The sequence below is a fragment of the Nicrophorus vespilloides genome, unplaced genomic scaffold (genome assembly GCF_001412225.1).
Source record: "Nicrophorus vespilloides isolate i.1.1-1 unplaced genomic scaffold, Nicve_v1.0, whole genome shotgun sequence".
Lineage (NCBI taxonomy): Eukaryota > Metazoa > Arthropoda > Insecta > Coleoptera > Silphidae > Nicrophorus > Nicrophorus vespilloides.
In genome coordinates this window covers 7,851-28,216 of record NW_017099418.1, presented here as the reverse complement: position 1 = coordinate 28,216, position 20,366 = coordinate 7,851, and the positions used below count along the sequence as shown (strand labels likewise).

At 39.1% G+C, this 20,366-nt stretch overlaps 2 protein-coding genes across 3 annotated transcripts; one reads left to right on the top strand and one right to left on the bottom strand.

Annotated features, from left to right (window-relative positions):
• Positions 1 to 260: 260 nt before the first annotated feature.
• LOC108564488 (laminin subunit alpha) lies at positions 261 to 20,141 on the top strand. 2 transcript variants are annotated; one of them, XM_017923553.1, is made up of 26 exons: positions 261 to 752; positions 1,485 to 1,631; positions 4,038 to 4,445; positions 4,506 to 4,719; positions 4,778 to 4,987; positions 5,055 to 5,327; positions 5,387 to 5,797; positions 5,860 to 6,318; positions 6,382 to 6,638; positions 6,697 to 7,825; positions 7,887 to 8,044; positions 8,100 to 8,650; positions 8,742 to 9,268; positions 9,333 to 9,570; positions 9,628 to 9,847; positions 9,906 to 10,033; positions 10,095 to 10,219; positions 10,279 to 10,449; positions 10,517 to 10,798; positions 10,857 to 11,083; positions 11,138 to 11,468; positions 11,531 to 11,819; positions 15,897 to 18,871; positions 18,935 to 19,101; positions 19,164 to 19,785; positions 19,844 to 20,141. In XM_017923553.1, the coding sequence occupies exons 1-26, from the start codon at positions 531 to 533 to the stop codon at positions 20,107 to 20,109; spliced, it is 11,007 nt and encodes a 3,668-aa protein (XP_017779042.1). In that variant the 5' UTR covers positions 261 to 530; the 3' UTR covers positions 20,110 to 20,141. The 2 variants fall into 2 exon arrangements, with proteins under 2 accessions (XP_017779042.1, XP_017779043.1); XM_017923554.1 differs by having other exon boundaries at positions 262 to 752; positions 9,021 to 9,268.
• Positions 12,503 to 15,628, bottom strand: LOC108564490 (RNA exonuclease 1 homolog). The gene has a single exon (XM_017923555.1). The coding sequence runs from the start codon at positions 15,394 to 15,396 to the stop codon at positions 12,646 to 12,648; it is 2,751 nt and encodes a 916-aa protein (XP_017779044.1). The 5' UTR covers positions 15,397 to 15,628; the 3' UTR covers positions 12,503 to 12,645.
• Positions 20,142 to 20,366: the final 225 nt, after the last annotated feature.

Genomic DNA, 20,366 nt, shown 5'->3' with positions numbered 1-20,366 from the left:
TTCAGTGTTATTAATTATTAAATAAATAATTAATAATTATTTTAAAAAAATCAATTTTTTTAATTAATATGTATAAAACATATTGATATTCTTTATTATTTGTGTTTGCGTAATTTGTGTGTGCATGTTGGTTGATTAAATTATGTTGAAGCAGTTCAAATTTTAAAAATAAAACGGAGGAAGGTACAATGTATCATGTAATGAATTGGCAAAGTGTAAAATTACCGAAAGCAAAATGAAAAGTGCTTATGAAAGTAAATACAAATTATATATTATTCAAATGTCGCTGGGTTGCACTAAATCCTTCAAAGTAAATACGTGAAACGAGAGACATTTCAGAATGTCCGTCTATGTGTTTGTATATATATAGATGTATTCATATAAAGATAGTAAGTAACGTTTCGAATGTTCATTCTTATCTGGTGTTGATAGTGGTAAAACGAAGTCTGAATACAGCCTATTGAAGAGGGTCAGAATTGTCCGAGTTTACTCAGGTCCCGCAGTTTCAGTTAGTGTTTGGTGCAGTGAAGATGTTTGGGCCACCAGCTGTGGTGTGCCTCTGGCTCGTTCTCCTCACGGGGGCGGCGAACGCGAAGATCCTAACACCCCCGTACTTTAATTTAGCCCAAGGGCGGAGGGTCTCGGCCACCGCTACCTGCGGCGAAGACACCGGAGGCCCGGAGCTCTACTGCAAACTGGTAGGACCGACGAACGCCGAGAACGATGTCAACACCAACGTTATACAAGGACAAGTGAGTAACTTCCAATATTTCCAACAGCTCGTTCCTTCTTCATCACCATGATGATCATCATTGGCAAGAAGTAGTAAATAAATTATTTAATACAAACGACGATCGACAAAAGGGAAGAGTCTTACACCTGCTGTCGGGCAATTAAATCTTACATGACTACCTGCTTCCACTCTTCGGAGCGGTTTTTATTCACCCGAACCTTTCCACTTTTTTTTCCTTCACTTTGCTCTTCCACCTTTCGCTATGAACCAGTCGGCAAAAAAAAAACGATTTTAAAATTACTTAAGAAATGAGACCCGGTCTTTTCCCTCGTCTCCAATTAAAAAAATATTCAGGCAAAAGAAAAAATATTAAATTAATTTTATGGTGGAATAAATTGAAAAATTCATTGCCTAATTCAATTTAATTAAAAAAAATAAATTCAAATTTTCAAACGAAATTATCGAATTATTTTCTTCACATCCCGAAGAAGTCTTATTTCAACATGAAGCAAAGATTGTCGTCGTGTGTTTGTCGAGATATGGTTTATCGAACTCTCGTTTTCTTACAATAAATAATGTCAGTTGTCCCCATTTATTAAGGCTCAAGATAAAACTCTAAAACTGATAATTCGAACTTTGAACTCGCGTAGAGTAAAAAAAAAAGCGAAAACATAAGTTCGGTTACATCTAAACTTTGTCTCTCGATGCATGTTTTTTTTTCAATGATTTTTTTCTCTTTTTTTTTGTACAGCATTGCGACGAATGCGATCCATCCAAGCCGAAAAAGAATCACAGGCCGGAGAATGCGGTGGACGGCAAAGAGACCTGGTGGCAGAGTCCTCCCTTATCCCGTGGAATGAAATACAACGAAGTCAATTTCACGATTGATCTGGGACAGGTAATTTATTGTATTTTGCAGAGATCTCCTACGAGAAACAAACAGTTTCGTTTGTTGTTGCTGTTGTTGCCGGTAGCTTCCGGCGCAATCTGCAATTGCATTTATTTATAGTTTGTCGTGGAGGGAGTTTTTTATATTCGGGTGCAATGCGCCTTCCCCAATGGAATTGCAGCACACTTGCGGCCATTAGAACATTTCTATTTCTAAGCGGGGAAACAAAACGAAATTTCGTTCGGTATGTTGTCAGAAGCGTGAATAAATTTCGATTTGCGGACACATCCTTTCGCCGATGATAAAGAAGCAAAATCAGCAGGAAATTGACACCCACGGAGAGATATAATGCTTGGAAAGTTGACGCTGTCTGTGCTGATAAATGCAATCGCCATCATCCATCGCGTTACGAAATTAAGCAATTCCGCTTGGTCCATATTCCTCCTCCTCCTCCTCATCATCTCCATTCGAAAACATGCGGCGATGCTGGGACGCTTCGAATCAGCGTCTTGTTATGTGTTTTTTTTTTGTATTGAGCCTCTCTTCTCCATTTGTTTAGACTGTAAAATAGCGAAAGATCTTGGTGGGGGTGACGCCTCTTCCAGGAATCGTCTGCACGATGGAACATGTGCTCAACACACTTTTGTACATTCAGAGAAACAATTCTTCACCAAACGAAAAACCTTCTGGGAACATGTACAAACGTGCATCTTTCTCATTGAACGCATTTCATAGTCAAAGATGGAACCTACTATTCAAGCATCAAAAATACAATGTCGTAACATACTTTTCATGTGCAAGAAGAAAGGTCCTCCATTTATTCCCTTCATACAAACAATTTAATTGTTCAAATTGTGGCATCATTCAATGAATTTCAAAGAAAAATCATATAAAAATAAACACTAAATTAATCCAGAGTGGTTATATAATAATTAACATCACTTGACATCTGTACAACAAAATATTTTTTTACTTATATTTAAAATTTTAAATTACACTATTTTCTTCGTAGATTTAGATTTACTGAAAGTTAAGTACAACATGAATTTGCTTGAAACATTAATAAATATAATTAAAAAGAAACAAACAAGTATTTAAAACTGGATATTAGTCTAAATACAATAGTTAAGCAGTGTGTGCTGCGTACAGTTTTTGAATAGATCACCGGTATCTTTTATCCAATTCTAGCAGAAACAATACAGAAAGTTTGTTTGGTAAATAACGTTGTATAATAATAATTGACTATAGTAATAGATTATTCTTGGTCCGACAGTGTTTATAAGTGGTTCTCTGTGAATACTTCAAGCGCATAATTACACAAACACTAATTACATAATAATAACATATTTATCGTTATTTTAGAGCAAAGATAACTTTCTTAATTGATTCTTATAATTACAAAATATTTCAATGAATTGTTTATGTTCCAAGTAACAAGAAATTTAAACTGGGACGTGTTTCAAAACTTTTGATAAAAACAGTATCGTAAAATGAAACTCTTGGCATCTATCCATAATGCACTACTAAAAACAAAATAATTAACTTCAATGACGCTAGCACACTATTCTATACTTTCCAAGTTTCTGATCAATAATAGTACAACAATAACTCGAATAGTGCGGGTATTCAAATCCGCCAATATCGCGGACTGTTTGAAATCGGACTAAGCGAAAAACTAAATAAATAATAAACCGCACAAAAAGTGAAAAAATGTTATTTTTTTATTTTTGCAAAATGTTGTATATGTAAATGATACAAATGTATCTTATTACTTACTAGTTTTTAGTATTAATACTAAATATTTCAACTCTTTAATTGTAACTGTATTTTTATAACTATAGAATCTAGAATAGAATGCGGAAGGCGGATTGTATACGCAGGAAACTTTACGACTTGCAATTTTCCACCCACATATTTACATTATTATTTGTAGCCATTAATTATTTAATGCACAACCATTTTCTTATTAAAAAAAAGTTATTCCAACTTCCAATGTGAACCATGTTGTTTTTTAACAGATACTCACACTTTAATAATATAAAATAGTTATAAGTTTATAAGAAAACTCTAAAATTGTGCAAACAAAAAATTTATATTGAATTGTTAAAACGAAGAGAAAAACAGATGGTCACCACTTAAAGTGTTCTGTAATCTTAGTTTATACAAGTTTCCGGCCGTAAAATCATAGTCCTTATCAGTTGACCCTCGTTTGTTACAAAACAATTTTTATGTAACAGAAAGCTGATTTTTGCAGTCACATTTCGTTAAATGTATATTTAATGCTATTGTTATGTAAATTGATTTATTAATAAAAATGATCAAGTGATGAGAACTATGTTATATAGATGATGGCAAATTTAGATGTTTCATGATAATTATTATAAAGAAATTAAATGATGATGTAATTTTTTTTAGGAATTTCACGTGGCTTACGTGTATGTGAAAATGGGTAATTCGCCCAGACCAGGATTGTGGGTGTTGGAAAAGTCCGTAGATTACGGAAAGACGTTCAGCCCGTGGCAATACTTTGGCGAATCACGTGCAGATTGCATGGCGCATTTCGGTGATAAATCTTTGGATCCCATCACCAAGGATGATTCGGTGATTTGCACCACGGATTATTCCAAGATCGTACCGCTGGAAGGTGGCGAAATTCCCATCCCTCTGCTGAAAGACCGTCCATCGGCCAGCCATTATTTCAATTCCAGCGTATTGCAAGAATGGACGAGAGCTACCAATGTTCGTTTGAGGATGTTAAGGACCAAGAATCTTTACGGACATTTAATGTTCGTAGCCACGCAAGATACGACCGTCACCAGAAGAGTGAGTTGCTCTTAACGTAAGCTTTCGATAGATACATGTTTATTTCTTGTTGTTCTTTAGTTCTTCTATTCCATCAAGGATATCAGTATTGGTGGAAGATGCATGTGCAACGGTCACGCTGACAGTTGCGATAACAGAGAGACTTCCGATCCGGGAATTCTGGTCTGCGGTTGCAGACACAACACCTGCGGATCTAAATGCGATTCCTGTTGTCCAGGCTTCGAGCAGAAGGCTTGGAGACAATCGAAATCTTCGGCACCCTTTGAATGCGAACGTGAGTCATCGATGTTATGTGGATGGGTCTTCTTCTAGTAATTGTCTATTGTTTTTAGCTTGCAACTGTTTCGATCATAGCAACGAGTGCATCTACGACGCCGAGGTCGACAAAAACCAACAATCCCTCGACATCCACGGTAAATACGATGGAGGAGGCGTCTGCCAGAACTGTCAACACAACACAGAGGGCATCAATTGCAACCGCTGCAAGACAAAATTCTATAAGCCGTACAGCAAACATTGGAATGAAACGGACGTGTGTCACCGTAAGAATTAAAATGGAATGGAAGTACTGATGAATGTTTCTAATGCATGTTTTTTTTTTATTTGCAGCTTGCGATTGCGACAAGTTCTATTCGACCGGAGATTGCGAGGAAGGATCCGGTCGATGCACGTGCAGGCCGGAATATCAAACACCGAATTGCGATTCATGTAGTTTCGGGTATTACGGATATCCTGAGTGCAAAAGTTGCGAATGCTATTTGAATGGTACCCTCAATTTGCAATGCGAGCAAGAAGAAGGCACCTGCAACTGCAAAAACAACTTTGGCGGCAGTACCTGCGGCGAATGTGCCGATGAATTTTACAATTTCCCAGAGTGCGAACGTAAGAATTTCATCGATTCAACTTTTGCTGATCAAACTATTAACATTTTCTTCTTGTAGCTTGCGAGTGTAATCCGCTCGGAGCCATCTCATCGATTTGCGACAAAGACTCTGGAACTTGTACGTGCAAGAGCAATTACGGCGGAAAACAATGCTCCGATTGCCAACATGGATACTTCAACTATCCTAGCTGCACGTATTGCCAATGCGATGTTAAAGGAACCCAGTCTGATATTTGCGACAAGGAAAGCGGAAAGTGCATCTGCAAGGAAGGTTACGGAGGAGAGAGATGCGACCAATGCGTCCCTGGTTACTTTGGATATCCCGAATGCAAACCTTGCAATTGCAGTCAGATCGGTTCGCAATCGGTCGTTTGCGATACCACTGGAAAATGTCCCTGCCTTTCCAATTTCGCAGGAAGAACATGTAACGTTTGCAGTCCCGGTTACTACAACTATCCAGAGTGCTTGCGTAAGTTCAATGCTAAAGTATAACGAAACAAATTAATTAAAATCTGATATATTTATTTGCAGCTTGCAATTGCGACGATCACGGCTCTAATGGAATCACCTGCAATTCCCAAGGTATATGTCAGTGCCATTATAATTTCGATGGAACGCTGTGTAATCGTTGCAAAGATGGCTTCTACAACTTCCCCAGTTGCGAGGAATGCAACTGCAATCCAGCCGGTGTTGTCGCCGCCTTTGCCGGTTGCGGATCCGTGCCAAAAGGTGAACTGTGTCTGTGCAAAGATCGCGTTGAAGGCAGAATCTGCGACAAATGTAAACCCCTCTATTGGAACTTGAACACCATGAATCCCGAAGGATGTGTTGAATGTAAATGCCACGAACCCGGAATCCTAGGTGGAATAGCAGTATGCGATCGCGACGACGGTCAATGCATGTGCAAACCTTCTGTCGTTGCTAGAGGTTGCTCCGAATGCGATGATGGCACCTACAATCTCAGGAAGGACAATCTGTTTGGATGCACAGGTAAACTATGAATACATCCAATTGATGTAAGAAATAGTCATCATCTTGTTTGTTTCCTTCTAGATTGTCAATGCGATGTCGGAGGTTCGGTCGGTCCAGTTTGCGAGAAGTCTCAAGGCCAATGTCACTGCCAACCGAGAATCACCGGTAGAACTTGCAACGAACCCATCCAGGCCCATTACTTCCCAACACTCTACCAGTACCAATTCGAAGTAGAAGACGGAACGAACCCGGATTTGACAAATGTTCGATACTACTACAATGAAACAGAGTTCCCAGGTTACTCCTGGAAAGGCTACGCTGTTTTCTCACCGTTACAAGTAATTATTGCATCAACCACATCATATCCATATAATTAATTATGCATTTTTTATGCAGAGAGAAGTAATCTTGGAAATCAATATCTACAAGCCGTCTTTGTACCGTATGGTAATTCGTTACGTGAATAAACACGCAGAGGCGGTCACTGGGACCATAAAGATCATTCCTGATAATCCGCAAAACGCGGAGCAAAAGCATTCCGTCATCTTCAAGAGCAGCGAGCAACCGAGCTTCGAAACAGTTTCCATGGGCAATATTCCAAATCTCTTCGTGATGGATACCGGTAAATGGAATGTCAGCATCACCATTAACAAAGACCTGCTGATCGATTACTTCGTTTTATTACCGGAGGAATATTACATGGCAAGGATATTGAATCAGAAAGTGCTTACTCCTTGTACTATCGACAACGAAGACCTGTGCAGAATGTATAGTTACCCTAACACCAATAACTATCATTACAACCTTGGTCTTGGTGGTTACATTGATATCGGGGGAGGAGCCTTCTCCATGCTAACCGAATACTATGACAACTTCAACCACTTGAATCATCTCAACCTGAAAGACTCTTTACCAATGCTGAACGAGAATCAGAACACAATCGACTATAACATTACGGTTGCTAAGCCCGGAAAATATGTCGTATTGGTGAATTACATTACACGACAAGGCGACGAAAGCAGTTATACGGTAGGCGTGAAGGTGTTGAACAACAATGATGTCCGTGACTACAATGGGGATCGCGTCGAGATGTACAACTGCCCGTACAGTTTTATTTGCAGACAGGTGGTTGTTAAAGATTCCGGCGTTGTTGGCGTCTACAATGTAGACGACAATTTGATTCACATACGGTTGCATGGAGAAAACACGAACGTCGGTATTCAATCTATCGTTGTATTGTCCTACGAAGAATGGTCTTTGGACTTTATCAAACCCAGTTCAGTTTGCATTATGAAGGATGGCGAATGCACACAATCCTCCTTCATCGATCCGCAAGAATCGAAAAAAATTATATTCAAAAAGGAAGCTATTGTCCACGATGGCAAAGAAAAAATGACCGTTTCCATTGCCAACACCACCTACGTGTACATGAATCACGACGATAAAGTTATCGATGTGAGGTCAAAAGTACCATCACCCGGTTTTTATTCCTTTATCGTACATTATCATCAACCTGAGTTTGCAGGTAAGTTTACTGTTAAAAGAAAATGGTAGACAATCAATTAATCAACGAATAAATGTTTCAGAATACGATATTGATATATTGGTGCAAAACGGAATGTTCTACGTAGGAAAATTGCCAGTCAAACATTGTCCATCAACATCAGGATGCAGGGCGTTAGTCGTCCAAAAAGATGGGAATACGAAGATTTCTCTAACAGAAAACTTTATGATAACATTAAAGGTTTGTATATTTCCAAAGTGAATTAAACACTTTAATTATAATTGTTACTTTTCAGGTCCCTAAGGGCAAAGAAGTTTACCTGAATTACCTTCTGGTCGTGCCACACGACTTTTACAACGATCGCATTTTGGAAGAGGAAGCGTTGGATCGAACCGGAGAGTTCATTAAAAATTGCGGCAAAAATCATTTCGACATCGACGTGGAAGCTAAAGGCTTTTGCAGAGATTCTGTATTTTCTATCACGTCGGGCTACAATAACGGCGCGTTAAATTGTCAGTGCGACTACGACGGTTCGTTAAGTTTCGAATGCGATACATTCGGCGGTCAATGCCAATGTAAACCCAATGTTATCGGAAGACAGTGTTCTATTTGCCAAACCGGATTCTATGGATTCCCCGATTGCAAACCGTGCAATTGCTCGAGTACCTCCACCTGCGATCCTAACACCGGAGACTGCATCTGTCCACCAAATGTTGTGGGAAAGATGTGCAACGAGTGCGATGTGCACACATACGGTTATGATTCATTCAGTGGATGCCAAGAGTGCAAATGCAATCCTTTGGGCGTGGATAGTTTGCAGTGCGACATCAACAAAGGCAACTGCCCGTAAGTCATTCAATTCCTAGCGCAGCTTTACTCTCTTTGTTATGTTATTTAATCTCTATATTTATCTATCTATCTTTATTCATCTTCTTAGTTGCAAAGACAACATTGTTGGACGTAAATGCGACTCTTGCATGGCTGGTTATTACGCTTTCCCGCATTGCTCGCAGTGCGACTGTCTGTTGCAAGGTACGACCGAGGATATTTGCGACCAAGAGTCTGCTGAATGTTTCTGTAAGAAGTTCGTGATCGGTGCGGCATGCGATATTTGCAAGGATGGCACGTTTGATCTGCAAGAGTACAACGAAGATGGCTGCAGGGAATGTTTCTGTTTCGGCAAGACGGAGAGATGCTCAAGTTCAAATCTGCTCAGATACAATATCCACGAAATGGACAACTGGAGTGTCTCCGAGGTCATTGTAAACGACGAGTCCTTGCATATTGAGAACATCAACATCGAAATGTACAAGGAAGAGAACTCCGTTACCATTGATTTGGCCGATGAGTTCATGAGCGACAAAACAGTTTATTTCTCAGCGCCCGACGTATATTTAGGGAAACAACTTACCAGTTACGGTGGTTATCTGAATTACACTATTTCCTATACCATAGGAGATTTAGGTAAGTTTGACAAATTGGCCTTATATAGCAGCTTCTGAATTTCATCAATATTTCGTTCTTTCAGGAAAGGCAACAATGAGACCCGACATTATTCTAGAAGGCGCCAATAACTACCTTGTGCATAACGGATACGAACAACCACCGGTCGAGCAAAAATATGTAAACTTGTTAGAAATTGTCGAAAGCAACTTCCAATTACCTAACGGGGTTCCTGCAAAACGAGAGGATTTGATGATGATACTCAAAGAGGTTAAAGGAATCTACATACGCGCAACATACTGGAGTATCACGGAAACATCAAAGTGAGCACCTGTTTAAAAGATTTACTTTAGTAATTGCTAAATTATGTTATATTTTAGACTTGAAAATGTTTACTTGGACAATGCCGTAAAAAGTATCAACGCCAGTGGATTCTTCGACATCGCTAGCTCCGTAGAAGATTGCGACTGTCCAATAAACTACCAAGGTTTCTCCTGCGAAGAATGCGCACCGGGTAACTATCGCAAGGGCGAATATTGTGTGCCATGCAATTGCAACGGACACGCCGACGAATGTGACGTCAACACTGGAATATGCTTGGTATTTATTTCATGTTTACAGGTGTTTTTGGTCTTATCTAACGGTATTTATTTTGCAGAATTGTAGTCATAACACCTATGGTGATCACTGTGAAATGTGCGAAGTTGGTTACTACGGCAATGCCCTTCATGGTACACCTAGGGATTGTTTGATTTGCGCCTGTCCATTGCCCATAGCGAGTAATAAGTAAGATCTTTTCTTTATTAAACGAAACTCTTTTATAAACTAATTATGTGCTGTACTTCAGTTTTGCCACCGGATGCGAAGTCACCCCCGACGGCGAGAAAATTAGCTGCGAGTGCAGAGACGGCTACAACGGCGCTAGATGCCAGTCGTGTGCTCCAGGTTATTACGGACGTCCAGAAGTTGCAGGTAATTTTCATTTTTTACCACTATTTTTTTATTTGTTACTATTGATTTATAATTCTCAGGCGATTACTGCAAGAAGTGCGAATGTTCTGGTAACATTAATTTCGAGCTTGGATCTTGCGACACTGTGACTGGGGAATGTCTAAAATGTTTGAATAACACTTTTGGTGAGGCTTGCCGGTACTGTGCTCCCGGATTCTTTGGTGATGCAGTAACTCTAAAGAATTGCCAGAGTAAGTTTTTGGATTAAATAATTATTTGCAAATTATTTGTAATTATTTTTTTCTTGTACAATTTCAGATTGCATCTGTCACGAAGATGGATACGAAAAGTGCGATAATGACTCTGGCACTTGCATTTGCAAAAAGAATGTTGTTGGAGAGAAATGTGATAGATGCGAGGTGAACCATTATGGCTTCCAGAATGGCGAAGGATGCGATAGTTGCAACTGTTTCGAGGCTTCCAAGAGTTCCCAATGCGACGATACCTCAGGACAATGCAGTTGTAAACCAGGCGTTACTGGAAGGATGTGCGATAAGTGTGAATCAGGCTTTTGGAATTACACATCGGAGGGATGCGTCTGTAAGATTTACATTAAGACCACCTGTTTAAATCACTAAAAATATTTAATTATTTATAGCTTGCGGATGCAAAAATGAATATTCTTTGGGTTTCGGTTGTAATGCGGAAACTGGGCAGTGCGAATGTCTACCGGGTGTGATTGGAGATAAATGCGACAAGTGTCCTTATCGTTGGACATTTGTTCAAAATTATGGTTGTTTCGGTTGCGACAGTTGCATTCATGACTTGCTCAATTTTACGGATGAATTAGGAAACGACATCGACCCAATACTCGACGAGTTTAATGTAAGAGCGTTATAATGATTAGCATTAAACGACAAGTAATGAATTATATTGTAGACGGCACAATCTGGTTACTTCACGGCTCGCAAATTGGTTCACATCAACGATACCATCAATGAATTGAAGCCAAAGGTTTTGCAGCTCAGTCCCGACCAAATCAATTTGAAGCCAATTCTTAAAGAGCTTGAAAGCATGGAGCAAGACTCTAACAATATGAATAGAAAAGTTACATACTCTCTGGATAATAGCTACGAATTAGCAAAGGAGGCCGGAGATATAGCGGCCAGGAGCTTGGAGATGTTTGAAAAGGCCGAGATGGAGTTGGACAATGTTCAAAATACCATCGCCGATATCAATGATCTTGCTAATAACTTGGATAACCACGAAGGTACGTGCATTGGGAATTTCAAAGAAATTAAATGTTATTTACGTTTTTTTTTGTTCTTCTAGGACCTAAAATTGACACGGCATTGGAGAAAGCTGAGGAAATAATGAACACAATTAAGTCATACAATTTATCTAAGAAAGAGGAGGTAGCCAGCGATAAATTGAACGATGTATTGGATCTGCTGAAAAGATTGGAGAACTACAAGGAACCTGTGGACGTTGTAAACGATGATATTATGGATGTTAAGGATGCGTTGAAGACATTTAACATGCAGTTGGATGACTTGGCCAATCAAACCCAATATTCACTTGCCAAATCCAAAGAAGCCAAAGAATTATACGACAAAAATGGGTAAGCTTTTTTTAAAACTATTTAATTCCAATTTGTTTCGTCCAACACAAAAGTTTATAATTCTTCAAAATTTTATTCAAATCGGTTTTCGATTTTATCATTATTGCTATAGATGCATAAAAGAAAAATATAAGGGATCTATAAATTTCAACTTGGGATAAATGAATTTCGACGAGAATAAAATATCTCGGTTTTTAGTAAATTACTTTTTATGAAAGTTAATTACATGAATTATGAACAATATAAGCATTGATTTTCAATAAATAACAAATGTATTAATCAAAATTTTATAATTAATTAAATTATTATAACTAGATTCAAGAGTGTTTGATTTTCAATTTTTTTTTAAATAAGCGGAGTTATTTGAGTATTTAAAAATCAGAAATTTGTAATGTTTATTCATTAGGTAAAGGTAAAGTATTTCACATTAATACGACATATTAAAGTATATTTATAATAATTATTAAACAGACGATCAATTAAATATTATAAAATATGGTTGCCTTATTTAAGTATAACGTTGTTATCATAAAATAACGAAAGAGAGTAACAATCTTTTAGCTAATGTTAATTACTGGACAAGTGAACTTTCACAGATAATTAGTGCTTTACAGGAACAACAAACTAGAATTCAATAAACGATTTTTATGTTTTAAAATTAAAGAACAAAGTTCAATGGGGGTAAATTGATTATGAATCTTCTGTTCTGTTAGTTGAAATGATCATACAAAAGTTACTATTAAAAATAATATTTATTTTATTTGTTCTTTACACAGTAAAATAATTTAAGTTAACATAAAGTATTAATTATTAATACACATAAGTATTATACTTTGATGCCCTTCAGTTTGGCGTCCTCCTTCACTCGCCAAATGAGTAATTCCATGCAAGAAAGTGCATCCTCTGCACTGTCGTGGCCTCCGACGTCGTTCTGTATAATTTTCTTTAAATATTCACTGGCCAAAACGCGAAGCGCTCTTTTATGAGGAAGGCCGAATTTGTGCGGAAACATGACGGACGTATCGATGATGGTGCTGTGTATTATCTTCAACGCCTTCATATCCGATTCCAGAGAATGTCCGATGAGGATGGTTTTTGAATTGCACAGATGCAAAATATTGGCTTGAACCTGCAAGATACTGGTACTGGTCTTGTCCATCTGATCCTTGGTTATTCCAGAAAAGCGAGTATTATAATCGATGATCGGATTCAGCGGCTTCACAAATGATTCGTAGACGGTACGTAAATGCGTATCGACAATCGTCACTCTCGTCAATTCGAGTCCTTTGGTGGTGTAGCACATCTCGCAATCCAATGCATAAACCCCGATGCTTCTGGGGTCGTTTTCGCTATCTGGCTGCATTGTGGATTGGTAGCCTTCCAGTTCTCTGTCCGTAGAAGCTTCACTTACGTGAGTATTGGATATCATGCATCCAATATCATCCGTGCTTTTGCAACACAAATATTTTCGCTCTCCGCGTAATGTTCGTTTTCTCAATGGATGGTAATTGCACTCTTCTTCAGTAACTGGGAAACCATCGTCATCAATAAAATATAATTTATGACATCTACAACACACTCTCTCGTTTTCTCCTATATTATCGTAGGCACTAGATTTCTGCTCTTTGTTGATCACAGCGTTTCCTGGTATATCACCTTCTCTTGGATACCCATGAAGAGTTAAATCTTCTTCAGTCAATATAAAAGGAGTTATGCTCTGATAGAATCGTCTACCATGCATGGGCCCATCCTCTTCTTTATTGCTTGATTCGTCACTTTGTATTGGTCCTAGACCATTTTTATCTCTTTCCTGCAGCTCCTTCTTTACCCTATTTACTGACAACATTGCCGAATTTCTATATGTCGCCAGAGTGGAACACCGCTCATAGCATTTCAGTTCTTCATTTAACGCTCTTTGATAGGCGTCCTCTTTTGATACATATAATTTAACACATTCTTCCCCAAACATTGTTAAATATCTTGAACGTACGTTTACTGGCAATTTAGAGCGGTCTGCATGTATAACATCAGGTAAATCATTAAGCGAAGCTTCCGGTACATGCGCTACTCTCTTTGAGCCTTTACCAATTGTATGCGATACCGTTTTAAACGATGCGACAGCCTTCTGCTTTGCAATTTCATCCAATTTAGCTTTCGCTCTTTGTATGGACATTACATTTTGTACTGGAGCAATCCTCCTTGGCTTCGATGCAGTTGATTTTCCCGATAAAATATCATCGATCAAACATTGTCCATTAGATTCCGGAGTTGGTTCAATTTTTGCAATTTTCTTTGGCGGTGCATCCTTCGCTGCAGTTTCCATGGGTCGCCTCAATGCAGTGGTTTTCATTTCATTAATAATGTTATTTTGTTCATTATTAGCCTGAGATTGTCTTGCCATTTTGAAACGGTTAGCCATAACGTTTGCTGCATTCGCAATATTTTTGGGTCTATGTGTTGGTCTCGTGGAAGTCGATTGCTCTGCATTACCATAAGCAATTCGTTTTTTCGACGTCGGAATGTACGGTTCGTATTCTGTTTCATCCTTAGCGATGGGCTTTGAAGACTCCGGAAATATTTCGGGCTGGGTAGGCTTGTATTCTGTAAATATTCTTAAACACTCTGCTTCAATTGACAAATCGTCGTCATAATCATCATCTGGCAGGTCTTCAAAAACAGTTTCAGTTTCTTTTTTCTTTTCAAATACTACTTCCTTTTTATTGCTATGCTTTTCCCTGTGTTTACTATCTTTATTCTTTTTATTGTCATCATCTCTACTTCTTTTCTTTTCTTTGTCAGATTTTTTATCATCCTTTTCTCTATGTTTGCTTTTGTGTTTTTTATCATCACTGTGTCTTCTGTGTTCTTTCTTGCTGTCTTCTTTTTCCTTTTTCTTATCTTTACTACTGCTACTACTTGAACTGCTACTTTTCTCTTTGTCCCGATGTTTACTTTTGCTGTGACTACTACTGCTTCGACCATACTTATCTTTCCTGTGGCTCTCCTCATTTTTCTTTTTCTCACTTCTCTTCTCTGTTTGATCGCACTTTACTTTTTCCTTATCATCCACATTAACTTTCTCATTATCACAAGTGTCATTGCTTTTCTCTGAACTAGTAGTTTCTTTGTGTTCAGGCAATGATTCTGGGACTGTATCAACAGGCTTGTCTATGTTTGCTTCATCTTCAGCCTTATTATCTTCATCTTTGTCACTATCGGGGGGGTTATAGTCACAGAGGCTGGTTGTAGTATTTGTTGTTGCTAAAACACTCAGTGGGGTTGGTTTATATGTAGGTTTTTCAATGGAAAAGGAACGTACAGGCCTGAATGGTCTGTCAGATCTCACCACCAGATCTGGTACATAGCTAATGGGTATATGGCTTTTAGTGGAATTTGCCAATTCACTTTTTGGTGTTGGTTTGTATGTAGGCACCTGACTACTTGCTTTTGCGGTTTGCTTATTCGCCGTTTCCTGTTCGTTCTTTTTCCGGTGCCGGAAATGGCAATAGGGCCGTCCACACACGGAATCATAATATGGACAATCGATATCTTTAAAATATCCCGTCGTCGGCAACATAACACAAACTTAAATAACTTAAAACTGTTGTTACGTACGGGGCCCCCAGAAAACTAATTATAACCTCAAATTCTATGATAATTCCCCCATGACACTTGATGTCATACTCAGGTATAACCGGTAAATGTAGAATCTGCAGTATCGACTATAATTGTACCATCAATAATTATGCGCGCTTTATTTGAAAAGTTTCACTTATAAGTATAAAGTTTAACAACTCGTGCGCTATGAGGAGACAGACTTATATGAAAACTATTTTTAAACTTGATAGTAACGTTAAATAGTTTATCTTTTTGTGTCGAGTCAAACAGTTATCAAGAGTACAGCGATAAACTGGAAACTTGATAAAAACTGGGCGATTAAATGTAATTTAAAACATATTTTGATAATTACTTTAAAACAACAATAATAATACTTATTTAATGGTGGAAAGATCAATGGTTGTAACAGTTGATCTTTTTTATTTTGGGGATTTATTTCTATTGATTTTTTACTTTCAGAATGGATCGTTTGAAGAAGAAATTGGATAATATTAAGATGCAAACAGAAGAAACTGAAAAGAATTTGATTGAAAGTAGAAACTATATAAATAACGCCAGCAAGTTGTTGAATGCCACGAAATATCAATATGATGATGTACATACTGGTATCGACGAAATTAACGACTTGAATGTAGAACTGAACATGACTTTGGAAACAAGTATGCTGACTCTGGATAAGGTCAGGGTCTTGGAACCGCAAGTAATGAAGCATGCAAATGAGCTGAGCGATAGGGCTCAAGCTTTGGATAATATGTTGCGTGAAACAAGAACTTCTTCGGAGAATGCTGTGAAAGCGGCCACCGCGTACAACGAAATTAACAAAGCCATCGACGCAGCAAGAAGTGCGGCAGAATCTAGCAAAGAGCAAGTCGACGATACTGTAATTCTTTTGCAGAACATCGAAATGGAAACTTTAGAGTCCGATGAAAAATCAAGTACCTTACTAGACGATGCTCACGATGCATCTAAGAACATCAAAGAATTGATTCCAAACATCGAAGATATCAAGAACAAATCGAGACCTATCAGGGCGTTGAGCGATAGGAACGATGAGCAATTGAAGAATCTCATTAAAAAACTCGAAAACTTCCAAATAAATCCAGTCGATGACATCCTATTGGCAGCAAAGGAGAACGCCGAGGAAGCCGATACGAAAACTGCAGAGACACTGCAGGAGTTGAACACAGGCTTCCAAGGGATTGGAAACTTGTCTGTATCTTCTAAGCAGCTCCCAATTAAACTATACGATGCATCTAGGGATAGGCTGCAAGTAATTAAGCAATTGGAAACGTTGGACGAGAAGTTGCCGGAGATTGTAAAATCGATACGGGACTTACCTTCCATGCAATCTCATTCAAAGCTAACCGGCGACATCGAATCCAAGATCAACAAGCTGAATGAACAGATTGCTTTGGCAAGAGACATTGCGAACAGAATTGAAGTCGGCGTTAAATTTAACCCGAGTACCACGCTGGAGTTACGCAATCCTGATAATTTAGGGGATCTGAGCACTTCCACTCAAATCTCCGGATACTTCCGCACAGAAAAACCAAATGGTTTATTGCTGTACGTTGGAAATGGCAAAGGCACCAACTTGAGAAGAACTAAATCTGATGACTATATGGCTCTGGAAATTGAAAACGGTTATCCAGTCCTGACTCTTGATCTGGGCAACGATGCAGAGAGAATTATCAACGATAAGTATGTTTCTGATAACAACTGGTATCAATTCATTATTGACCGCACCGGATTAAATGCCAAGTTGACAATTAAAGAAGAATTAAATGGAAAAATCAAAGAGACTGTGGCCGATCAGCAGCTGGAAGGACCGTATTCAATCTTCAACTTGGATAAGAACTATTCCAAGATATTCGTTGGTAGCTATCCTCTAGAGTTTAAAATGCAGGATAAGGTCATGCAGAATTCGTTCGAGGGTGAGGTCGAAGGCCTAGTCATTGGAGAGACTCCAGTTTCACTATGGAATTTCAACAAGGGTTACGATAATAACCAAGGCGCGCAAGAGAGGGACAAATTGAAGGCGGTCCACAGCACCGGCTGCAGATTTAATGGAAATGGATATGCCATTGTTAATTCAAGGAGTTATCAATTGAGAGGCAGATCCACTGTTCAATTGAAATTTAAGACTTTCGCCAGCGAAGGTCTTATGTTCTTGTATGGCAATGAGAAAACGTTCATCTCATTGGAGCTGAGAAATGGAAAAATCTTGTACAAGTATAATCTGGGAAGCGGTACCAAGATTTGGCATACTTCTAGTGCTTTCAATGACGGCATTTGGCACACTATCGAAGCTAGCAGAGATGGTGCCAAGGGACGCTTCGTTGTAGACGGTATAGACGTCGTAGACAATAGCCCTCCGATATTCGGAAACACATTGGAACACCACGATACAGTATTCTTTGGTGGATATCCGCAGATGCATAATATCAAGGAAGTTACGAACATTGATTTCGATGGTTGCATGGACAATGTCATCATTATGAGACATCCAGTTGATCTTACAGATAACATAAAGGCATACGGTGTAACACCGGGTTGCCCAGAGAAGTTCAGCAGATTGGTATCTTTCCATCCGAACATAGGAGGTTTCGTCAAAAACTCGAACATTTCTTCATCGAACGATTTCAGAATGAACTTGAAGTTCAAGACCAAAGCCAAGAACGGCATGATATTCTACGTGACCGATCGTAATCACGACTCGGTGATGTACTTAGCGCTGCAAGATGGCCGTCTGAAATTAGTCAGTCAGAATATTGAACTAATTTCCAATGAAAACAACTTCAACGATAACGAGTGGCATGTAGTCAGTATCAGGCACAACAATGAAGCATTGAAATTAGATTTCGATGATTACGGATACAAAATGACCGACAGTCCACCAACTCCTCTGAATATACAGTACGGCGACGTCTTCTTCGGTGGATTACCAAGATATTTGGGCTCTAGTATCGTCACGGGAGTAGAACCATTCGCAGGTTGCATCGGCGACGCAACGATAAACGGAAAGATCATAAACTTTGCGAACTTGACAGAAAAGTACGGAGAGCAATTGGGCAAATGCATTTTGGACAAGGAAATCGGAAGCGATTCGGACATTCACATAGTGCCGGTTCTTCCTCCGCTCGAAGACTTCGATGTGCATACAACGACTGAAGCCCTCGAGCACATAGATTCTTATAATGAATCGGATATTCCAAAACGCGGAGACGGAGGAATTGACACCGGGGGTAGCGAAGAAGAAGACTTGCCAAAACCAGAAGAAGAATTGGAAGATGATTTAATACCGCAGACGACAACACCTTGGCCGACGCCAAGGCCGAGGCCCACGGTTACCACGGAGACACCATCCGCCTGCGCATTGCCAATAGATCCGAAAATTATCTACGATGATCACCTTTCAGGATCTTACAGATATGGTATTATATACGAACCGAAATAAGTTTGCATCTTTTTTTAATTGTTTTTTTCTTTTAATTTAGGTACTGAAAAGGACAGTCGCTTGGAGTACAACACAGCACGCGGCAAGTACAGGAAACAATTTGACTTTAATTTGGAGTTCAAAACGTTGTCCAAGAACGGTATTATTTTCTACGTGGCTGATAATGCCCACCACAATTTCGTTTCTCTATTTATGCTTGACGGCGAGGTAAATATTGTTATAATAATTTCAATTATACAAAAGACTAAGTATTTTTTCTTTGTCTATAGCTGCACTATACTTTCAATATCGGCACAGGACCAGCTAAGATAGTTTCGAAGGTGAAGTGGAATGATAACGTGTGGCACGAAGTGATGATCAGTAGAGAAGGTTTGAATGGAAAACTGGTCATCGACAATGAGCATGTGGTCGAGGGCAAGGCACCTGGACACGCAACAAAGATGGAGCTGTTCCCGCCTTACTATCTCGGCGGTGTCGCTCCTAAAGATTTAAACAGCGTGATGGGCAACTTGAACATGTCCGATCCATTCGTCGGTTGCATCAGAAACTTCCAGATGAACAACAAAGCGATGGAGAATCCAGACTCGCACGGTGTCATTCCTTGCTCAGATAACGTCGAGCAGGGCGTGTTCTTCAGCTCGAGAGGTGGTTATGTAAAGTTGAAGGAAAGATTCAAGGTCGGAACGGAGTTGGATGTCAAGATGGACATCAAACCGCGCAACCTTTCCGGTTTAATTATGGCCGTGCACGGCAGACGCGATTACTTCGTGCTTGAGCTGGACGAAGGTGCTTTGCGATTAACCGTGGACAACGGCAAAGGACCCATCATAACTAGATACCAGCCAACTGAATCGCATCTATTCTGCGATGGACATTGGCATAGTATCCAAGGTACTTAATGAATTTCGCAAATACCAATGCAGTGTTTATCGTTCTTTTCTAATTGCAGCCGTGAAATCGAAGAGTGTGGTAACTTTGGCCGTGAACGGAGTTTATTCATCGCCGGGTATAGGCGACCACAAGTCAGCATCAACCGATACCGGAGGATATCTCTTCCTCGGTGGTCATCGACTGATCAATAAAGCCAAGGGATTAACAGTGCGCATCCCTTACGTAGGATGCATCAGAAACGTACTGGTCAATAACATAGTCAACACCATCACTCCCAATATGGTTGAAGGTGGAATCACTATTGGATCATGTCCAACCAATTGAGTTTAATCAACCCATTTTTTTTTTCGTATTAAATAAACACTATAATAATTTTAATCAAATCCGTTATGAATTATTAATCCTCCTCTTAACAGTATTTAACTTTGATTACGTTAATGGTTTCCACCATTAAATATGCATGTCCAACGCGTCTTCCTTTTCATTCACTCCTATTCACGATGGCTTCCGGCGCGGAATCCATACGGAGATTCGTCGAATCTAGAAGCGTACAGAAAGCTTCAATTTACCAAATTCCGAAT